We start from the raw sequence: 21318 nt of genomic DNA on the forward strand, positions 1-21318 counted from the left end.
TTCTATAAAGTCAACAAAGACAGTAATAATGCAACCACATTCCATTATTATTTCTAGAAAAACTTCTTTTTTTTGTGATGAATAATGCATAACGAGTTCAGCTACAGTACAAAGTCAGTTTAGTGTGAAAGCTCTGCCTCAGGTTGAACAATAAATGTTGGATCCTCTCTTTTAAAGTAAAGGAAAATAGTTTCACTAATTCATTTATATGAATTTTCTTTCATTTAAAAAACGAAAAGTACAAATTTCAGGCCATAAAATCGACAATGAAGGCTTAACAAAAATTTTCTGTGACATTTTGCGAGGGGTTGTAAAGTCAACAATGAAGGCTCAATAAATTTTTTTCTGTGACATTTTGGGAACGGGTCTTGCACAAAAGCATTAAATACTCTCATTAATTCATTTTTCTGAATGCATTTTAGCAGAACTAGTTTATCTACAGTACGAAATCAGTCCGTGTGAATCCTCTGCCTCAGGATAAACAGTACATGCTGGATTCTCTCTTTTAAAGTAAAGGGGATTAATTTTGTCAAAGTTGAAAATGACAAAAAATATAGGAAAAATTGCAGTCGAGGTACCAAACCTTTCGTTTATTAGTAGACTTTGTCTAAACCGTTAGTTTGTGCCACTGGAGATACTAAACCTTTAAAAAATGAGCAGGGCCAGTCCAAAATGACGATTTTCGTCTGTTTAACAGCCAAAATCGTCAGTTGACCCCTCTAATGATAATTTCAAGAATTTTTCCCGAATAAGTGAAGGACAATATGGGCATTACACACATTTCCTTCCTATTATATACTTCATTGTTTATTTTCCTCCATTTCTTTACCACTATATTATCTCCTACCTTCTCTCTCATAGGTAGTAAAAAAAAATCAATACGCACATGGAGTTGAATGTGTGCAGATGTGGTTCCCCGGTGCAGATGAAGGCCTCGTGGACGAACCTAAACCTGAGAAGAAGATTTCTCACTTATCCTCGAAGCCAAGATGTAGGTGGATGCACCTTCTTTATGTGGTGTGACCCTCCAATGTGTGAGAGATCGAAAGAACTGATTCCTAGTCTATTACAAGCTAGGAGAGAAATGGAAGTTGAAATCAACACCCTTCAAGCAATAAGACCAAATGTGTGGAAGATCCGGCTCTTCGAATTTATGTGTGGAGTGTTTGCAAAATGGGTTTGTTCCTAGGTATGTAGGGTCAGATTGTAGGATGTCAGTATTTAATTCCAGAAATTTGAGTTTAGGGTTTTGGCATGGAGCCATGTGCTAGATGTTGTAAAATGCGTATGTAAAAGGGAAAAATTATGTTGTACCTTTTTACTTGAAATGAAGTGCCCCCTTTTTCCTGTACTTAATGCTGCCTTAATAGGTGATAACGATCTTTTCCTAGCCTCTATATAAAATGCGGAATGGGAAATTAAAAGAGCTGATTACACTCCAAACTTTTCTGCAGAAGGTGCGGCATAGGTACCAAACCTTATAACGATTCGCAGAATCAGTACCAAACATTTTCTAATGGTTTCAGATGGAATACCAAACCTTTAAAAACATTTCAGTAAAGGTACCAAACGTTTGATACTACTTTTAGAGGAAGTATCAAACATTTTCATATATTTCCTAATCGCCTGCACATCAGATCTTACGAATACAATTTCAAAAACTAACGACAACCAGCAGAAACATAATGCAAGAAACTTGACATCAACATTATCATCACATTCAACAATTTCATCAGAAATTCCAGTTACATCTACAAAATAATAGCATTGGAAGCATATATTTCCAGTTCAGTTTACAAAAAACCACAGCATTTTTCCAAAAAAGTAACTAACTATGCAAGAGAAACCACATGATGTTCAAGATTTCGATCCTCTATTGTTGGATTTCTTTGTCTATGACTTGGAGGTTTCTGTTGAATGTGCTTTTCTCTTCCCTTTCGCTGATCTGGTCTGTCTATCTTCTTGGGACTCTGTTTGTGTGGTTGGTTGAGACGTTGCTATGAACTATCTTCACTAGGTAGTGGTCCCTTACAGCTTCTTTTGTCATGTCTGGACCCTCCACAGCATTTATAAGCCATCTTCATGCCAGTCCTTCCCATCTTAACTCCTGCATGTTGCTCTACCTGTGACCTCTTCCTCATTTTTTTGGTTCTGCCAGCCTGTTTTCTCTTCTGAGATTGATTAAGAGGATGCTTTCCCAATTCTGGCCACAGTTCAGGCCTGACATCGGGTGGATCACTGGGGAGTAACACTTGAGGTATGTTTCCTTGCTATACCATGGGTCAATGTACTCATATATGCCAATATCCCTTGAAAGCATGCCTGATATTGCATAGGGACATGATATTCTAGTGAGCTGCCATTTTCTACATGCACATGTATGTTTTGTCAAGTCAACGCTCTACCTTAAACCGTCTCTGCTACTTATCTCAAATTTATAGTTGCCTGCATAGTCTGCCTTCAAGTATCTTGCCTCAGACTTAGCCTTCTCAGTAATTTTCACAATTCTTGGCCCGAATGCATGATCCCACCTCTATGCTGCTTCCCTTTTTTGTATTCATCATTATCATTTGCCGATGTCGAATTTTCTCTAGCATCGAGATGATGGGCTTGTCTCTAGCAACAACAATGGAAGAATTAAATGCCTCACACAAATTATTAAGAAGAATATCACATCTCGAATGCTCTTCAAAATGGGATCTGGTCCACTAGGAAGGAGGTTTTTCAAGGAACCAATTGTAAGCCTCTTCACTTATGTCTTTTAACTTATTCATTACACTCATCCACTCCGTCACTGTTGTTGCCCTTGCTGCAATCCAAAAAGGTTCTTAAGGGCCATACCTTTGTGTGTCAAGGTGAAATTGCTATAAAGATGTCTAGCACAACACCTATGCTTCGCTCCATCACAGTATTGACTTATGGAATCCACCAAACCATTTTGTTTGTCGAAAATGAATGTCCAAACTCGAGGGTTGTGCATCCCTATGTCATGAACCAACAATTCTATGAACCATTGCCAGTTTGTTTTGAACTACTGCATTCCTTAGAATCTTGACGTTATCGAATTTCATCCCTGGCACAAATGAACATAGCATACTATCATAAATTTCTTCCATTAAGAGAACAATGTACGTGTTAAACAAACAAATGCATTACCTAGCTTGAACTGTGGATCATCCATATCAGTTGCAAGGTTAAACCAGCATACCTTCTTACTTCTAGCAGATGATCCCTTAGCCTCCATATCACTGGGTAAGCTTCTAAGCTTATTGAAATCTTCGTAGTCTGTTCTAGCTTCTTCTCCAGCAGCTAACTCACCTTCCTGCTCATCCTTTACACCTTCCTACTCATCCCTTACACCAATGTCAAAACCTTCACTCAACCTGAAGTATGTGTTTTCATCGTTATCATCGACAGCAATATTTTCTTCCTGCTCGTACTCCGAGTCATTGAATTCCTCTCCCAAAATACCTTCCTCATATTCATCAACTGGCTCAGGATCATCATGCTCCACACTAGTTTCAGCAGCTTGTACATCAACATGCGGTTCATCAAACACCACATCAATTTCAGCAGCCTGCACCTCATGCTGAGCCTGTTGCTGTGGTTCAGAAGCATGCACATCAGTTTCAGCAGCCTGCCCCTCTGGTTCGGCATCATGCATCTCATGCTCAGCAGCCTGCACCTCATACTGAGCCTTCTGCTGTGATTCAGAAGCATGCACATCAATTTTAGCAGCTTGTACCTCTGCTTTGGCGTCATGCACATCATGTTCAGCAGCCTGCGCCTCTTGTTCAGCAGCATGCACCTCATGATGAGCCTATTGTTGTGGTTCAAAAGCATGCACATTAGTTTCAGCAGCTTACAGCTCTGCTTTGGCATTATGCAACTCATGTTCAGACCTCAACTGTGGTTCAACATCATGAGGTTTCTCTGGTTCAGCAGCATGCACTTCTGGTTCATGTGAGTATACTTCAGCCCCTATAAAATCAAACTTTTTATACTCATGCTCTGTTCCATGAACTGTAACCTCTTCCACGTCATCTCCTATAAGGATAACTTCCTCTTCATCTGCTTCCATGTCATCCACTTCATCAACTACGTACAAGTCATCACCTTCTACTGATTTGTCAATGATAAGTGCATTTTGTGCACTTATTTAGACCATATTATTAAGTTTTTATGTCATGAAAGTGTTAATTGTTACTTAACTTGACTAATTTTTCGTTTATTTCAGTAATGGACTGGTTTCTAAGCAATTAGAAAAGAAAAAAAGGGAAAATCCAAAAGTATGAGGACTAAATTGCAACATTTCAATAGTTGATTCAGATCACAAAATGAAGATTAAAGATGTTGCCAGTTCAATTGGGTGCAAATCAAAGTCAAAGAGTTGAAATTACAAGAGAAAGGGCTTGAAAGAATAAAAAATTAACTTCAGGGGCTAAAATGCAACATATGGAAGAAATTTTGCTTGGGCGACAGCCCAGTTATAAAAATCAGACGATCGCCCCTTATGTTTCTCTTATTACAGAGAAGAAAATGTTGGCCTGGATGACAGCCCGGGTTTTGCCTGAGCGACGGCCCAGGCCAATCGCGGCGAAAATTTTCTGATTTCCTTTTCTGATTAAAACTCTTATGGAAACAAATCTTGAGAGTCTTTTAAAGCCCTAGGGACGTCCAAAAACGGACACGACACATTATACACTATTTTGGGAGGATTTGAAGAGGAGGAAGAAGGAAAAACAAAAAGATTCAATTCAAGATTCAAGGTCTCACTTCAAGAATTCAATAGGGTGATGTCTTTTCTTGATTCTTGTTGTTATGTTCTTCTTCCCATCATGCTAGGCTAAAAAAATCTATACTAGGAGATCGATGAACCTTGTAATGTGATATTTAATTTTTTTGTTCCGTATTTTGACACTAAAACACGTATTGATTGTTTTGAATAATTTATATGCATTCAGAGTTTTGGTGGTTTGTTTCATCTATTCGAAAGAAAAAGAATAAATTCAACGATGTATAAATCATCGTAGGGTCCGATAGGGGATAGAAATATACCTCTATGCTTTGCGTGAATCTCTAAGTACTCACAAAATTTCATGCATTCTCATATATTTGCATCCGTCATAGAGATATAGGCTGGTGGCGTATGAGAATAGGTTCAATTCATCTCGAGAGAGAGTGTTGGATAAATTTAGAAGTATTGATTCTTCAAAATGTTATCGTGTTGTCAATGTGTGAAATTAAGTTTAAATTGAGCATTGCTTGAGGATTCATGATCCTAGTGCGCTTTTATATTTATTGAGTACACCAACTTGCAATCAACATATTCACTTTGTATTTTAGTTCATTCAAATCATACATATTTGCATATTTAATCCAAGTAAGGTTAATTTAAGTCACTACAATTCACGTTTGACAAATTAGTTTCAGTTAAGGCCAAGTTAGTTAAAATTAAACTAATCAATCTCTGTGGGACGATATTCGGACTCAATTGATCCATTTTATTACTTATTAACGAACTGTACACTTGTCGTGATTCAAATCAAAAGAAAATATTTCGTCAACAGTAAAAAATCTCAACAGCATAGCATGATTGCTGATCATTCAATGCTTCATCATGTTCTCCAGACTTTTGAACCTTCACCAACTCCTCACCAGTCTCACAATCAAACACTTGAACATCTTTTTGTTCTGTTTCATCTCAAGGCAAGTCCAAAACCTCAACTACAGACAAGCAATACAGTTCAGCTGTCCTATTATCACTAAGCCACTTCACTAAGTTCATGAAATCTGAGTCTTTAACCAAGCAAAATGAAGCTTCACTCATTCTTTTCTTCTCCATCTTGTACAGATATCTAATTCTATCAGAATATCCTAACATCTTCACGGCATTGTCGAAAAGAAATTTATTGAAGAAATCAAGGTCGATATAGTCTATATAACTTATTTTCACATGCTCATACATAAAATTTCTCATCTTCCGAAATAAAATTCTACCATGATGAAGACGTATGCTGAAGTACTTCGAATTTTCCCCTGAAAAAAGCAACGAAAAAAATAAAGTTAAGCCTTAGCCCTTTTCAGTTTGAGCAACGAACATGTGCAGAAAAGATAGTACACAAGCATTACGCTCTAATGCACCAAGTCACTTAAAATTTTTGAATTTCCCAGTACGTGAAGACAATCGAACAGGGGAACTTCATAATCACAGCACTTCATACCGTAAACCGAAAAAAGTGGAACACACTTACCATACACGTGTTGGGGAAGAGAGCGTAGAATGTGGGCTGTAATGTCCACTAGATGTTCATCTTCTTTCACGTACGTTTCGTCTTCTTCGTGGGTTTTCGCAGGGTCCATAGTGGATGGTGAGTGGAATGAAGTTGCAACTGACGTGTTTGATATTGAGGAGGGAAATGTGTGTAACGTCCAGATTGCCCTTCACTTATTTGGGGAAAATTCTTGAAAATATCATTAGAGGGGTCAACTGACGGTTTTGACGGTCAAACAGACAAAACCCGTCGTTTTGGACTGGCCCTGCTCATTTTTGAAAGATTTGGTATCTTCGGTGGCACAAACTAAAAGTTTGAGTATAGTCTGCTAATAAATGAAAGGTTTGGTACCTTAACTGCAATTTTTCCAAAAATATATGGTTGTCCGACTATATTTAATATTAAATTACAAGCGCTTATTGTTATTTCCTATCTACAACCAAACACAATTTATTTTATCCAATCAATTTGACTTGTCATCGTCGCTATCACTCTATTTATTATACAATTATGTTTGAATCCAACCTTTTTATTTAATTCAACTCAAGTTATGAATTTATTTGCTAGAGAGGACCTCAATTTTTATTTTATCAAGTGATTGTAAAAATAAATTTTACATTTTATTTGGATAAATTAACAAAAAATAATTTATTTTTTTTTTTAAGAACTTAACCATTTGCAAAAAGTTTAAAAGATAAGTATATGATTCAGATTCACCTACCATTAACTTCTTCTCATCTAATAATACTTAAAAAGTAAAACATTTACTAACTCTACTATGCATGGTCAGATACATGATGTAATGAATAAAATTGACAGATAGGTAAACTTTGTTTTAAAAATATAATTTATTTGTCCCAATCTAATAATATTATGCACACGATGTCCTAACTCGATGAAAAATATCTTAATAAACTATAAAGGATTAAGCGATAGGAACGTGATGAATCACCAATGGTACATTTATCCAAAAATAATATTTTTATTTTGCATATTTGTCATTTCAAAGTAACAAATGATAAATCAATATTCAAACTAGAGGAAGATTATTTTTGAATAATTATAGCCAGTTGACATTTATGAAGTGCCTATGATGCGATTGTTCACGGTCTATGTAGACGTCTTCCATCGAGTTGAAAGATTTTGAGCATAATGTTGTTATAAGATTATGAGCGCAATATTAAAAGATTGGGGATACGGATAGGATAAACTAAAGATCGAGACATGAATGTTGCACTTAAGAAAGGATGGGGACTCATAGAGAAATTTATCCAATACAATAAAATAAAATAAAAAATATCCACATTTGCACAACTATCGTGTTTATAACCCCCAATTCTGGTAAGTAGCTTCCATATCATTCCTCATGGTCCAGTTCCCAACAGTCAATCTACTCTCCCTTGCACCAGTCACCCACTACGTCGTCCTACTCCCTCTCGGCTCTCCCTCTATATTCTCGCCTTGTCTTCTCCACCGCCGCCACCACCGTCTCGCCAGATTCCACCAAAAACAAACATAAGTAAACCCACCCGCTGAAACAGTCATCATCAATCAAATATATTACTTTTATGGTATGAACACAAAAAGTTACTGATATGCTAGCTCTTGACCAAGCTCGACCAGTACACCTCGAAGACTCCAAATGACTCCCCTTGACATTTCACCATTGCTGTGATCAAGCATCGACATCCTCAAGATATAATACTCAACGACTTGTCTTGTACGGCTCTCTCATTCTGTGATTTACCTCCTCGAGCATGCGTGGCCTCGAGAATTGAACCTCCTTTACGACCCACGACAGCTGTCATCAATCTAATAAGGTTCCTATGTTCTTGAAATTCTAGTCCCACTTTACTACTTTAATTAGTGATGGCAACGGGTTTGGCCAAAACCCCGCCCCGCCTTAGACGGGACGGGGCAACTTTTTGCCCCGTTTAATTTTTTTATTTTTTATTTTTACATTTTGAAAGTTTCGAATTATGTTATTATTAGATAATAAAATACAAATTTAAAATGAATTTTTAACATATAAATTATCTAGAAATAAAATTATTTTTAATTTTTTTTTTTTTACTTTTTCTTCACGGGACGGGTTCGGTGCGGGGCGATGGGGCGACCATATACGCCCCGCACCACGCCCCGCGACGGGGCGAGTTTTTTTGTCCCATTCGGGACGGGCCATCACTAACTTTAATACTTGACTTCTGCAGGGACTTTATTCCAAGCATAATTATGACATTGGTCCAACTCCTTCCCCTAATAGGACTTCGTTGGATAGAGATACCCAACTAGTTGAATCCTACTACGAGAATGTCACCTACTACTATATATAGAGGATCATGTCATTGTTTAGGTATGGTTTCATTATTCTCCAGTTTATAGACTTAAGCATCAGAGGGACGATAAAAACATACGTCGTTAACTTTGTTTCAGGTACCAAAAAATTACGATCGTGCTCATTCAAAAATCCTCAAATTCGAGAAATCAATAGGATTTTTGGTAACAGCAGTTCTAAACAATGTTTTCCCGTTTTCCCCTTCGCGTTGCTTCGAAATTACCATTCTCTTGCCACTCCACACTCCGTTATCTCATCGGCGCAAACCACACTTCTGCCAGATTCTGTGCCCGATAAGTAATAATCCCTAATTATTATTTTTTTTATTTTTAACACACGGAGAAAGAGAGATACAAATTGCATGCACAAATTTATACTCACGTAAGAAGATTCCTATTTAATTTTTCATTTTTTCGAAAGTTTTTTACTTTTTGCTTAATGTTATGGAGCGTAATAAAGGGAAGCCAGGTTTTCTGTGAGATTTTCTTGTGCGTTTAATTTTATTTTTTGTTTCTGTGGTTGCTATTCGATTTGTCACTCTCCGGGGAGAATCCTGTGACCTCTGCGATTTCTGCTTCTTCTCCGTGCCGGAATATCTCAACGTCGCGACCGACGTTGGCGAGCTCAGCAAACCGTCTTCTGCAATAATTGCTATCGCCGGAAAATCGGCTCCGGCGACTCCCCTGAAACTTCCCGGTCTCTGGGCCACCGATGGATTCCAAAAAGCCGTGCGGTTCTACTCCTCCGTTCCAAGGTCTGATGTCGGACGGCGTTTTTAGTCCCAATTTTAAGGTCCTATGCATCGAAATGCAGATGGGGTGGGATGTTTTTGCTTTGAAAGATATCGGAGTTGAGGATTCGATTGGAATTTCCAAGAAACCTTTGGTGATTTCAGGTCAGGGCTTTAAGCAGCCTTTCAATGATGAAACTTTTGATTTTATATTTGCCGGCGATGGAATGGTTGAGAAATCAGTGAGGCCGGTGGATCTCGCGGCGGAGTTAATCGGACACTGAAGCCCGAAGGGTTTCTGGTAGTCCTGGTCCACACAGGCACTACAGATGAATATAGTTTCAATTCCTTTATAGCTTTGTTTAACTGTTGTAAATTGGTGAAGAACAGGGAAATTCAAGGGTTTAATTCAGAGATGCAGCTAATTCGCGAAATTGTTATACAAAAGATCAGTAAAAATGGATATAGCCAACATTCCGGTGCCGACTCCATAAATAAATGCTCTGTTCCGGGGCATAAACTGGAACTGTTTCGGAAAGCAGAGCCTTTGATAGATGAAGAGCCAAAAAAACTGTGGATTACATTGAAGAAGATCAGAATATAATGTATTTGACTTCAATGGCTGATATAAGTTTTAAGCAGATTTGTGTGTGTGTAGATGTCGGTTCTAGAAGCTATGGATCAAGCATTGTAAGTTGGTTTAAAAAGCAATATTCGAAGCAAAATAAGACGTTTGAAATATATGCAATCGAGGCTGATAGGACTTTCCACAAACAGTACGAGTCCAAGAAAGGGGTCACATTGTTGCCATATGCAGCCTGGGTGAGGAATGAGAGCTTGTTCTTCGAGATCAATCAAGGCCCGGATCATAAAAATGCAGAAAAAGGTAAGAGGGATGGGGAGGATTTGACCAGTTCAGTCTTTGGGTGGTTCTGTATCCGTTGGTGATGTGGATGAGATTCCAGGATTTTATTTTGCAAAATGGTTGAAGAATACAGTGTCGGATAGAGACTATGTGGTGATGGTGATGTGGATGAGATTCCGGGATTTGATTTTGCAGAATGGTTGTAGAATACAGTGTCGGAGAGGGACTATGTTGTAATGAAGATGGACGTTGAAGGAACTGAATTCGATCTGATTCCAAGGTTGATTGAGACGGGAGCAATATGCTTGATCGATGAAATATTTCTTGAATGTCATTACAATAGGTGTCAGAAATGCTGCCTGGGCGAGAGGAGCAGCAAGTACCAGAAAACATACGGGCAATGCTTGGATTTGTTTATTTCCCTTAGGGCAAGAGGAGTTTTAGTCCATCAGTGGTGGTGACCTCCTCGATCCCTCGGGCCCGGGGGCAGTTGTAGCAGCTGTTGTGGTCTTATATAGTTCCAATTGGAGTTGGCGTTGGAAAAGCCAGTTAAATCAAAACAATTTGTTTGGCATTTCATAATGGTTTATGCCTTTCAATCGTTTGACACAGAAAGAAGGATTGGAATAAAATTTGTAGGATATTATAATTGACCGTGCTGTCTGCTTCAAGTAGACTTTATTGCAGATGAGAACAAGTACCATTATGACAGAGAACATACATAAACTGATAAACGAGCCTAAGAGATCAAATACTGAATATACGTCCTACACACAAGTTCGAGACTGACCATTGCTAGCAGCTCATTTACTATGGACCATCAATATCGTAATCTTCGTGGTCCCAAATATCAGCCACATTCGTGTAAGGTCCGTCTGTCTTGTTCACGAACAAGCTTTCACCATTCAATACTCGTTTCTGCAGGAAGCAAAAGACATATGTCAATATAATATTTCTCGACTCCGAACTAAATAACTCCTTAACGTCCAGAATATTCATGGGACATGAAGCACGGGAGAAAACTGAAGACTTTCTTGGGAATCCTACATCATCGATTCATTCTAGACAAGGTTCTTATAGAAAGACCTGTAATCAAACATTAAAAGAAAACTTGTTCTACTTGGCTACCCAACAACAATAAAGAAACATAGAGAATTAGGAATACCTGCTGTGGAACGCTACATAGTGCTTGAAAGTCCTCCTCTGGGATTTCCCATCCAAACACCTTTATATTCTCTTTAATCCTTTCATAGTTACTTGATTTCGGAATGGCACTTGTTCCTCTCTGAATAGCCCACCGCACAAGCACCTGCCCTGGGCTCTTGTTGAGTTTCCTTGCTACCCTCTCCACAATAGGATCGTGAATGAGGTCCCGTCCACCTTCTTGTGAACCCAATGGCGAATATGCCTGAGGATCATTTAAATTCATCTGAGAACTCTGACGGGGGTTGGTATCCCCAGCACTTAAAAAGAACACAGTAGCCCCAAAACAAAACAATCCACAGCGTCGTTATTCTCAAAAAGAATGACTTATGTAGAGAGTATTTCACTATCTACTACTCAATTAAATTCACTGCTAGTGTACAATCTATTAGTGGCAATCATTCAGATGTACTATATGAACTACAGTATGTACATATATAATATACTACCGTAACATGGATGCCATTTTTATTGCAGGCCTCCAGTATTTTGTCATTCCTCCATCCCGGATGCATCTCCATCTAAAAACAAAAACAACAAGAAATGTATAATACGAGTTTTCCATTGCAAGTAAAACACGCTCACATAGGGTACATAATTCAGACCTGGCATACAGAAGGCTTTATCTTAGCAAAACTTAGTAACTTGTGCAGTTTCTTCAGTGTGAAATTGCAAACTCCAATGTCTCTAACAAGATCGTCATTTACAAGTTTCTCCATTTCCTCCCAAACTCCTTCCATGTCGAAATCCAAAATGTCCCCCGCTTTTGGAGGTCTGCTGGCTCCATCTTTCAAGTGGAATGGCCAATGAATCTTACATATAAATAGAGAAAAAGACACTTTAACATGTAAATTTACAGCATATTCTGCAGAAAAAATCTATATAAGAAAAATACCAGATAGAGATCGAGGTAGTCAGGTTTCAGTTCTTGAAGTGTATTTTGGAGGGCTAGGCGAACTCTTTCTGGAGTCAACTCAGTGCACCTACATTCACCATCAAACCACACTCTGTTAGAAACATCCATAACTCTTCTAACTTGCACAATAAGCATCTAGGTAAACATTAGTCGTTTTAAACCCCAGTATATGTTCTGTACCATAACTTAGACGTGATGAACAAAGCCTTCCTCTCCACTCCTGCGTGTATGGCCGAATTAATTCCTTCTCCTACCTAGAAGACATTAATTAAAAAGAAATAGATGAGAGGGTTTCTTGCGCGAGTCAAGTTACTGTCGAAAGGCACTTTCGACAAAACTTTAATATCTTCCTTCATATTTGATCAAACTTTGAAGCCAATGTCAACCATTTTTTTCCAGTTCAATTACCATTCAGGTCAATACCTCTACATGACGCGATACTATTTCGATTGGCAATTAAAGCAATTCAGTAGTGTATAAATAAATCATGAATCAAATTTTATAATCCCTATTTTACCTTCTGGTTTATATCTGAACTCTAACTTCAATGGACAAGATTAGCCAAAAGATATTATTGGGTTCTCCTGCTTCTTCAAGGTAAGAAGGGGGATAGAAAACCCTCAAATCATACTCAGAGAAAAGTTCAAATGACGTTTAAACAAAAGATACGTGTACCGTAAACCAACACGCTAGGTTGAGAAATATAAACAATCAAATACTGGTGTTCAGCACAGAAAGATTTATAACCAACCTCATGTTGAACTCCATACTCCCACGCCGTATCCACATGCCTGTAACCAGCCTGCATCCACCATAAAAGCATGCTTTGAACTAGAAACCATCTTCAATTAAACACTAGTAAAAGAATCCTGAGATGCCATCTAATTTTTGTACAGCCTGGGGAAATAGAAATATAATTCTACCTAGAAAGGAACCAGGCCCATATTTCGAATCGTAGTGATACATGATACATCTTTGATGTTTTATTTATAATTCTTCGTGGACTTGGATTCCAAAATCCTAACCAATCAACAAGCAGTTCAACATCTCAAGACATGGTATACCTCAACAATGGCAGTGAAGACAGAGTCTCGGGGCAATCCAGATTTCCACGTGCCTAATCCAACGGCAGGTATTTTATGGCCACTCGGTAGTCTAAAATCTACAACCTTCTCATCGTCTGGAGTGAATGTCGCCTGAGCCATTTCAGTCATAGGTTTACGGTTTCCACTTCAGGAGTAATTAATATTGCTAAATGAGGAAAGGACGTGCAGATTGCATGTTCGACACGTAGTATACATCACCCATTTTCTGCCACGTATACTTGAGAAAAATCTATTTGTATCTCCGACTGACTCGAGAAAATTCCCCCGAATTCTTTTAATTACGGTTGAAAATTTTGAATTCCCAGAACATATATTTGCTTTTCTTGTATATTGTTAGTCCATAATTCCGTTTTGTTACTCTTAATCGTTTGATTTTTTATCTTTCCCTATTTTTATTTTTTTTTTAATACTCAAATTAGGTTGGATTTTTGAGAATATATTTTTTCTTTTATTTCACGTGATGTTTAGTCTTGTTTTCATTTTTATGATATTTTTTTAGGATTTGGCATACACCCTATAAACACTAGTCTTTTTTTACAAATTTTGTATTACTGAAATATAAAATAATTGTGTATGCATATTTATTGTTTTAATTTTCTTCATATTGGTCAATTAAATAAAATACTATGTTCTTCTGTCAATTAATTTTTCATAAGAAATCAAATACAAAGAAGATGTGATCCATACCTTGATCAAAGAGTTTTCAATACTTCGACAGCATCTCAAATGATTGTTGTATGTGCCGAAGATAATGGAAAGGCAAATATTCATGTGCGTGATATTACAATATATAGCCATTGTGACGAATTGCATGGAGTGCATTACTACTATGACTATTATGATCCTTTGCAGTATTCTCGACTTTTTCCATATGGAAAATATGATTGACATGAAGACATTAAATGTTTAGAAGCATACACTTTGAGCTTCAATGTTTACCTAATTTAATCACTTCTCCCAACATGATTGCTTTTGTATTTGAACTTATTCAAAAGGAGGATGAAGGTTTCTTTATATAGTTTTTACTAGACTTTCTAACCATTACGATATACATTTCTATTTGAGTAACGTTTGTCTCCTTGTCATGGAGTTATTCATGGAGCAAAGACACGTTCTCGAGCCTTTTGTCTAGAATATTATTCGTACATACTACAAATCAAGTCTTCGATGAAATCTGTATTGCTTTATACTGGTAGACTATTACAAGAATACATTGTAGATATGTATGTTAAGATTGAAACTGCTAGGTTAGACTATCTTCGTATTAACTAGAAACAAAATTGTGCTGAATTTTATCAAGGCATTGTAGATAGTATTCAAAATGGAAAAACAGTGGGGGGTATAAAATTGGAAGAAAGTTTGTTTTACTACAATCCTTTACATGTGGGCTAGAGACATGCTAAGGAGATACATGTATGAAATATCTATTGTGCAACACTATGGAAAACTAGATATATCTTTTACTATGAAATGAAATCCAAATTATTCGGAGATTAAGCAAGAACTTAACATAATGATGATGTTCAAAATCGTCCAGATCTAATCGGTTGTATATTTAGAGCAAAATTAGAAGAACTCAAAAATGAATTGTACAAGAAAAAAATCTGAGACCATGTTGCTCATATATATATTATTAAATTTCAGAAAATGAGAACTCCCTCATGCATATCTACTATTGATTTTCAACTGTGGTAATAAGATTTCTTCTGCGCAAGAGGTTGATAGTATAGTGTCATGTAAAAAACTTGACAAAAATATATCTATTCTTATCTTCATTTTGTTATTGTTAGACACAATATGGATGGCCATCATGGATAACTTAATCCTAAGAATGCATGTATGGATGGAAAAAAAGGGTTGTAAAACAAATATCCTAGAGATTATTGTAATGCTACTATATTTGGTGATAACTCATAGTTAGCCTTTGTTTGATCTCCATTTTAGAGGAAATAATGCATTTTGAATAGTAGATTGATGGAGAATGTGGTTAAAAATTAAAGAAAAGTTTTGAATTTACGTGTAGTATTATTTTATTGAAGAATGTGTGGTTGAAAATGAGTTTTGAAAAAATGAATTTTTGGAAGAATGGGTATCAAACAAGGACTTATTGTATAAACATCGTAATAATAACGTTCTGTTAAAGTTCGAAGTCAAATATTAGATAATTAATAAGTTGTTCTATATAATCCTTATTTAAGTGTAAAATTTGATTGCCACATTAGTTTTGAAATATGTTCTTTTATCAAAGTTGTAAATTTTTTGTACAAATATGTACACAAATGACATGATCATATTAAATTCTATGTTAACACAAACGAAATAAATAAAGAAATTGATGAAATTTCTACTTATCAATGTACTAGATGGATTTCTCTACCTGAAGCTATGCGGAGAATCTTCTCTTTTAATATGTCATAAATTTGTTCGATTGTCTGTTCTTTACAACTCCATACTGAAAATCAAAAAGTAATATACAATGAACGTGATGATTTATCAACTATTATTGAAAAAGAAAATACGAGAAATATGTTGACTGAATTCTTTCGAATGAATGAAGTAAACGAATTTGTTCTGACGCTTTTATATCATAATTCTCCATCACATTTTGTTTGGAATATAAACCAAAATATTTGAATTCCCTGAAAAAGACAAATTGTTATAGGACGAGTTGTTATAGTTAATCCATCTGAAAGAAAATGGTATGTATTACATGTGCTTCTTAATTATATTTGAGGTCTAAAATTTTTTAACGATCTTGGAACTTTAAATGGGGTAACCGTAGCTATATACCATGAAGCAACACTTCTACATGGTCTGTTGCTTGAAGATAATCATTGCAAAGAATGTCTATCTGAAGCTATTATCTATGAAATGCCAATTTTTTTTTTTTTTTAAGATGTCTCTTTGCTACATTTCTTGCGCTTCGCAACCCTAATGATCCAAAGTTTCTATGGAATAAATTTAAGGTTTACATGATCAATGATTATGTGCACGAAAATATACATACAGAGGTTGCTGAGTTCATAGCTTTACAGGATATCAGTTCTATTTTAGAACCATTAGGTAAAAACATAAATTACTATAGATTGGTCTCTTTAGATGTAAATATAGATGAGAATGAATGGCTGAGAAGAATGGCTATAAAGGAAACAATGAATTTGGATATTAAAAGAGCGTATGGTTGTGCTGTAACTTTAAATAATGAAGAGCAGTTTGCGTATGATAAAATTATGGATAGAGTGAAATGAGCATGATGAGGCACTTTCTTCATTGATGGTCCTGGTGGAATAGGCAAAACATTTCTATATAAAGTATTGTTAGTTGGTGTAAGATCTCAAAATTTAATTGCTTTAGCAACTTCATCTTCGGGAGTATCCGTATCTCTATTACCTGATAATCGAATAGCTCATTTGACATTTAAAATTCCTTTGGAAGTAATTGGTGAAACTGTAAGCTTCATAGTCTGAATAAAAAATTCAGTGCTATGACGAAGTAGTTGATAGAGGAAAATGACCACCTTGCAAAGCAGGTATCCCAACTGGTATGCAACAATGGATACATGCACCACCAATTGCAAAGTATACGTCGTTTTTTTTTCTTATTAATTAGTTAATTTAGCTATTTGTTTTTATGTTTTCAAAATGCCTTGTTGATCATTTTCCTCTTGGTTGCAAGAATGTCAAGTTTCCGGCTGGAAGTGCAGAAATTATTGAAATTCTGTATACACAGGTGAATTTTTCAAATATCTTGGTCCTATAATATTCTCTATTCAAGTTCCCGTGTGGAAGAAACTAAATCGTTAAATGCTATTTGCATACAGATGCACCAACTAAATTAGCTCCTGCTCGGGACTTTTGGTCTTTAAGATACGCAACCACCTTAGAAAATGGAAATCTTGTGATATTCATCTCGGAATATTTTTGTTTCTTGTTTGTCCCGTGTCAAATTATGCCTATGTATAGCTGAATATAAACTTTTGACCAAGTGACTAATATAATCATCATGCACGTGTTTAATTTTCTTCATATATGGCACTAAACTAATGAAAGACTCATCTCCATATTTGAATGAACTTAGCATTGAATAACTTGTATTGCTATTTTCTCTCATTCGTAATCTCTGCAAAACCTTCCCATCATTGATTAAACCTTCCTGTTTGGAAAGGTTGCATTTGTACATAGACTGATCAGTTACAACTTTGTCAACGTGATGTTTTTATATTGAGGGTAGTGACAGGTAAATGTCATTTTTGCCCTTATTATGGGTTGTAATTACAAAAATATATCATTTGTCCAAAAGACAATAATATCCTCTTTAAAAAATTAACAAATACAAACAATCCCACTTAAATCTCAAAATGAAATCACTTTCCTTATCAGATTTTCCAACACAGTTAAAAAAAAATTCCTCTTCCATCTCAAAATGTAGAAGGCAGTAAGCCAAAAAGTGTTCGGGCCGGATGTTTAATAGCCGGCCCTGACACCTTTTTTTTTTCCTTGTGTCATATTTTTTTCGTCCTTTTTATTCTCCTAATTACAATTTTTTTAATAAAATGATGTTTCCTAATGCAGATATGGGATCAACTGCTGTTCCGATTTGTTACTTTGGTGAATTTGAAAATAATGACAATGATCGATGGGTGTGGAAATGGACGAGTGAAAAACATGGTTGAACTGCAATTGCAATAATAACATCAAGTACATCATATGCAGTACAATGAGATACAGAACTTGCTGAAAGTCGATTCCTCTGAGTACTCCATGGAATTAGGATTTCTAATGGGCGAGAATACATTCATTTCAATTCCACCGATAATGATTACTTCTGAAGCTAAAATGAAGGTTTTAATTGAAATGAACTAGGAACGTGCGATTCCTATTTACGTAACTTTGATGAACAAGAATGTCCCCAAGAGTGAACACGAAGATTTCAATGGAGAGGATCGTAATGTGAATGAGTTTTGGGACACAGTGGAAATAATGTGTGATGATGTTGTAGTTGTTCCAGAAACAGTTGCTCCTCACCATGATCTCATTGTTACACACAAAATTTGCTCGGTAGTTCAAGACAACGCAAGAGATAATGACTTTACAAATGAGAGTTTGATTGTTTTATCCCGTTTGAGACATGAGTCGAGTGGGAACTCACATGCTGGACGGAGTGCACGGTCCTCAAATTGTTCGCATATAGTTCCCGATGATGAAGATTTGTATGTTGAGCAACTGTTTGACAAGAAGAAAGATTTGCAGGAAACTGTTCACTGGATTACTTTGAAACACAATTTTGAGTTTAAAGTGAAGAAATCAAACAAGTCGACTTACACAATTGTTTGCATTGACGACAGTTGCCTTTGGCGTTTGCGAGCAACGAAAATGGACACAAATGAGTTCTTTGTGGTTAGTAAGTATGCACAGGAACATACTTGCGAAGTGTGTATTCGTCGAAATGATCACAGGCAAGCCAGATCATGGTTCATTGGTCGAGAAGTAATGCACAAGTTTCAGGACCCACAAACAATCTACAGACCTTCAGACATTATTAATGACGTTCGTCGAGAGTACGGGGTGGTCATGAGCTATCAGAAGGCTTGGAAGGCCAAAGAATGCGCGTTGGAGGACTTGATGGGTTCAATCGAGAAGAGTTATGCTAAATTGACCAGGTATTTCTTTGTTTCAATGTTTATTTAATAGTTATCTAATTAATTCAATCATTAATTTCAATTGTTTATTTAATTATTTATCAATTCTTTATCTAATGTGTAATTAATTATTTAATTCAATTGTTAATTTTTCAGTTTTTTAATATTGTTTATATAATTATTTAAATTATGATTATTGTTTATTTAATTGGTCAGGTTTTTCTATAATATGGGAAGAATTAATACTGAATCGATATTTTTTATTGAGAAGGATCACGAGAATCGCTTCAAGTGTTTCTTTATGACCCTTGGACAGTACGTTCGAGGATTTCGAAACGCAATGCGACCCTTAATCCTAGTCAACGGTACAACCCTCAAGGCGAGATATGGGGGCAAGTTGATTGTTGCAACATGTCAAGATACTAACATCCAAATTTATCCTCTTGCATTCGGCATAGTTGACGGAGAAAATGATTTGGTAATGCATTGGTTTTTCACGAAGTTGAGGGAAGTAATTGGGGATGTCGAAAACCTTACATTCGTAACCGACCGAGGGCAGTCAATAATTAACGGTATCGCCGAAGTCTTCCCCGAGGCACATCATGGTTATTGTATATACCATATACAAGGAAATCTGAAAACCAAGTATCGAGGCAAGGGTATCGTTACGTTGTTTAGGAGAGCTGCAGAGGCTTACAGTTTTCAAGAGTTTGAAAAGTTTATGGTTGAAATCGAAAGTAAATCCTATGATGCATGGGAGTATCTGACAGAGATGATGATCGAACATTGGGCACGATCACATTTTTCAGGACGTCGATACAACATGATGACATCGAACAATGCGGAGTCACTCAATGCCTTATTTAAGAAGAATCGAGAGTTACCAATTCTCGCAATGGTTAAGAACATTCATGACAAGCTGCAATAGTCATGATCGTCGTGAGGAATCACAGAGTTGCACAAGTGTGTTAATCTCGGCTCAGGAAGATAAACTCTTTAAGACTCTAGAGGTGGCAAGGAAGGTATATGTAGAACCACTATATCAGTTTCACTTCTCCGTGAGATGTGCACGTAATTTCGGATACATCGTCGACTTGAATGATAACACCTGCACGTAGAGACAGTTTCAGTTGGAGAGTTTTCTGTGTACACATGCAGTGGCGGTAGCTATGTATAGAGGAATTCCATCACACACCTTATGCAGTGCTTATTACACGACTGGTTCTTGGAGAGCAGCATATGCCAAAACCATATTTCTTGCACCTACTGAAGCCGAGTGGGAAGTGCTCAATCACATTCTCTCATTGAATAACTTATTGCTGCCAGCAGTCGGCCCACGTACTCCTGGACGTACACGTACATCTAGAATACCATTGACTGGAGAATTTCCTCGACCTCGTAAGTGCGGTGCAACAGGACATATTAGAAGATTTTGTACAAGTCAGATCCCTCTGCATGACAACGTAACAGATGTATAATTGAAGTTTATGTAACATTATTTATAACATTGATATTAATTATTCATTCATATTCTTAATATTAATTATTTATGTTAATTATTAGATTTAGTTTTTTATTTTAATATTTCATTTATTAGTTTCATAGTATTTGAAGTTAATCCTTTTTTAAAACTCAGTGCGTTCTCCACAATATACCAAAACATTATAAATATGTCATGAAACATTTAAATAAATACATAAACTAAAAAATAAAATTAAATATTACAAAAATAATATATGTTTTACAATTATTTTGTAACTACAAATGAATGAATGAAATATACAATGTTTAAATGTTACAATATGTACAATTATTTTAAAGAAACACGGCTCAATATCTACAAATCACTATTAAATTCAAATAAATCACAAGCTAATTTATTTCTCCAATTTTGTATCCATGCCTGGTTGATTGCATCAACTTTCTGTGCTACACTCAAAAATTCTATGTACTTGATAGTGAATATGCCGCAATCACCTCTATAATTACAAAATATTGTATTAGCACATCACCGTCTAACTAGAACGTAAGTTGTAAATTACAAAAATAAAATAATAAACACTTACGATATTTGCTGTCTCGTAGTCGTTGTGTCTCGCACGGTGGTTAGTCTGTCATGCACAGTAATATTCGCTCGTCTAGCCAGCATGGGGACGATCACAGATACCGACTTCAGATTTTGCTCGAGCTGACCTTGTGTTAGGCATGAATGATCGGGGTCATACGCATACATAGTCGAGTCGGCGAATA

At 36.3% G+C, this 21318-nt stretch overlaps 1 protein-coding gene and 1 pseudogene across 1 annotated transcript; one reads left to right on the forward strand and one right to left on the reverse strand.

The window, feature by feature from the left end:
* The first annotated feature begins 8514 nt into the window (after positions 1–8514).
* On the forward strand, positions 8515–10858 carry LOC111403233 (annotated as a pseudogene).
* Positions 10859–10866: 8 nt separating this feature from the next.
* LOC111403232 (aldose reductase) lies at positions 10867–13571 on the reverse strand. The gene is made up of 8 exons (XM_023031657.1): positions 13389–13571; positions 13076–13126; positions 12505–12578; positions 12304–12391; positions 12014–12220; positions 11858–11929; positions 11371–11613; positions 10867–11123 (listed from the first exon to the last, which is right to left on the reverse strand). Exons 1-8 carry the CDS (start codon positions 13536–13538, stop codon positions 11016–11018), a joined length of 993 nt encoding a protein of 330 aa, XP_022887425.1. The 5' UTR covers positions 13539–13571; the 3' UTR covers positions 10867–11015.
* Between the last annotated feature and the right edge of the window lie 7747 nt (positions 13572–21318).

Source organism: Olea europaea, chromosome 11 (genome assembly GCF_002742605.1).
Source record: "Olea europaea var. sylvestris chromosome 11, O_europaea_v1, whole genome shotgun sequence".
NCBI classification, from domain to species: Eukaryota; Viridiplantae; Streptophyta; class Magnoliopsida; order Lamiales; family Oleaceae; genus Olea; species Olea europaea.

Excerpts from the sequence above, each read along its gene's own strand:
- LOC111403232 (XM_023031657.1), bottom strand. The coding sequence starts at position 13,538 with ATGACTGAAATGGCTCAGGCGACATTCACTCCAGACGATGAGAAGGTT. Across the intron at positions 12,579-13,075 it reads AGTATGGAGTTCAACATGAG|GTAGGAGAAGGAATTAATTC; the intron begins GTTGGTTATAAA and ends AATGTCTTCTAG. Across the intron at positions 11,614-11,857 it reads AAAATGGCATCCATGTTACG|GCATATTCGCCATTGGGTTC; the intron begins GTAGTATATTAT and ends AATGATCCTCAG.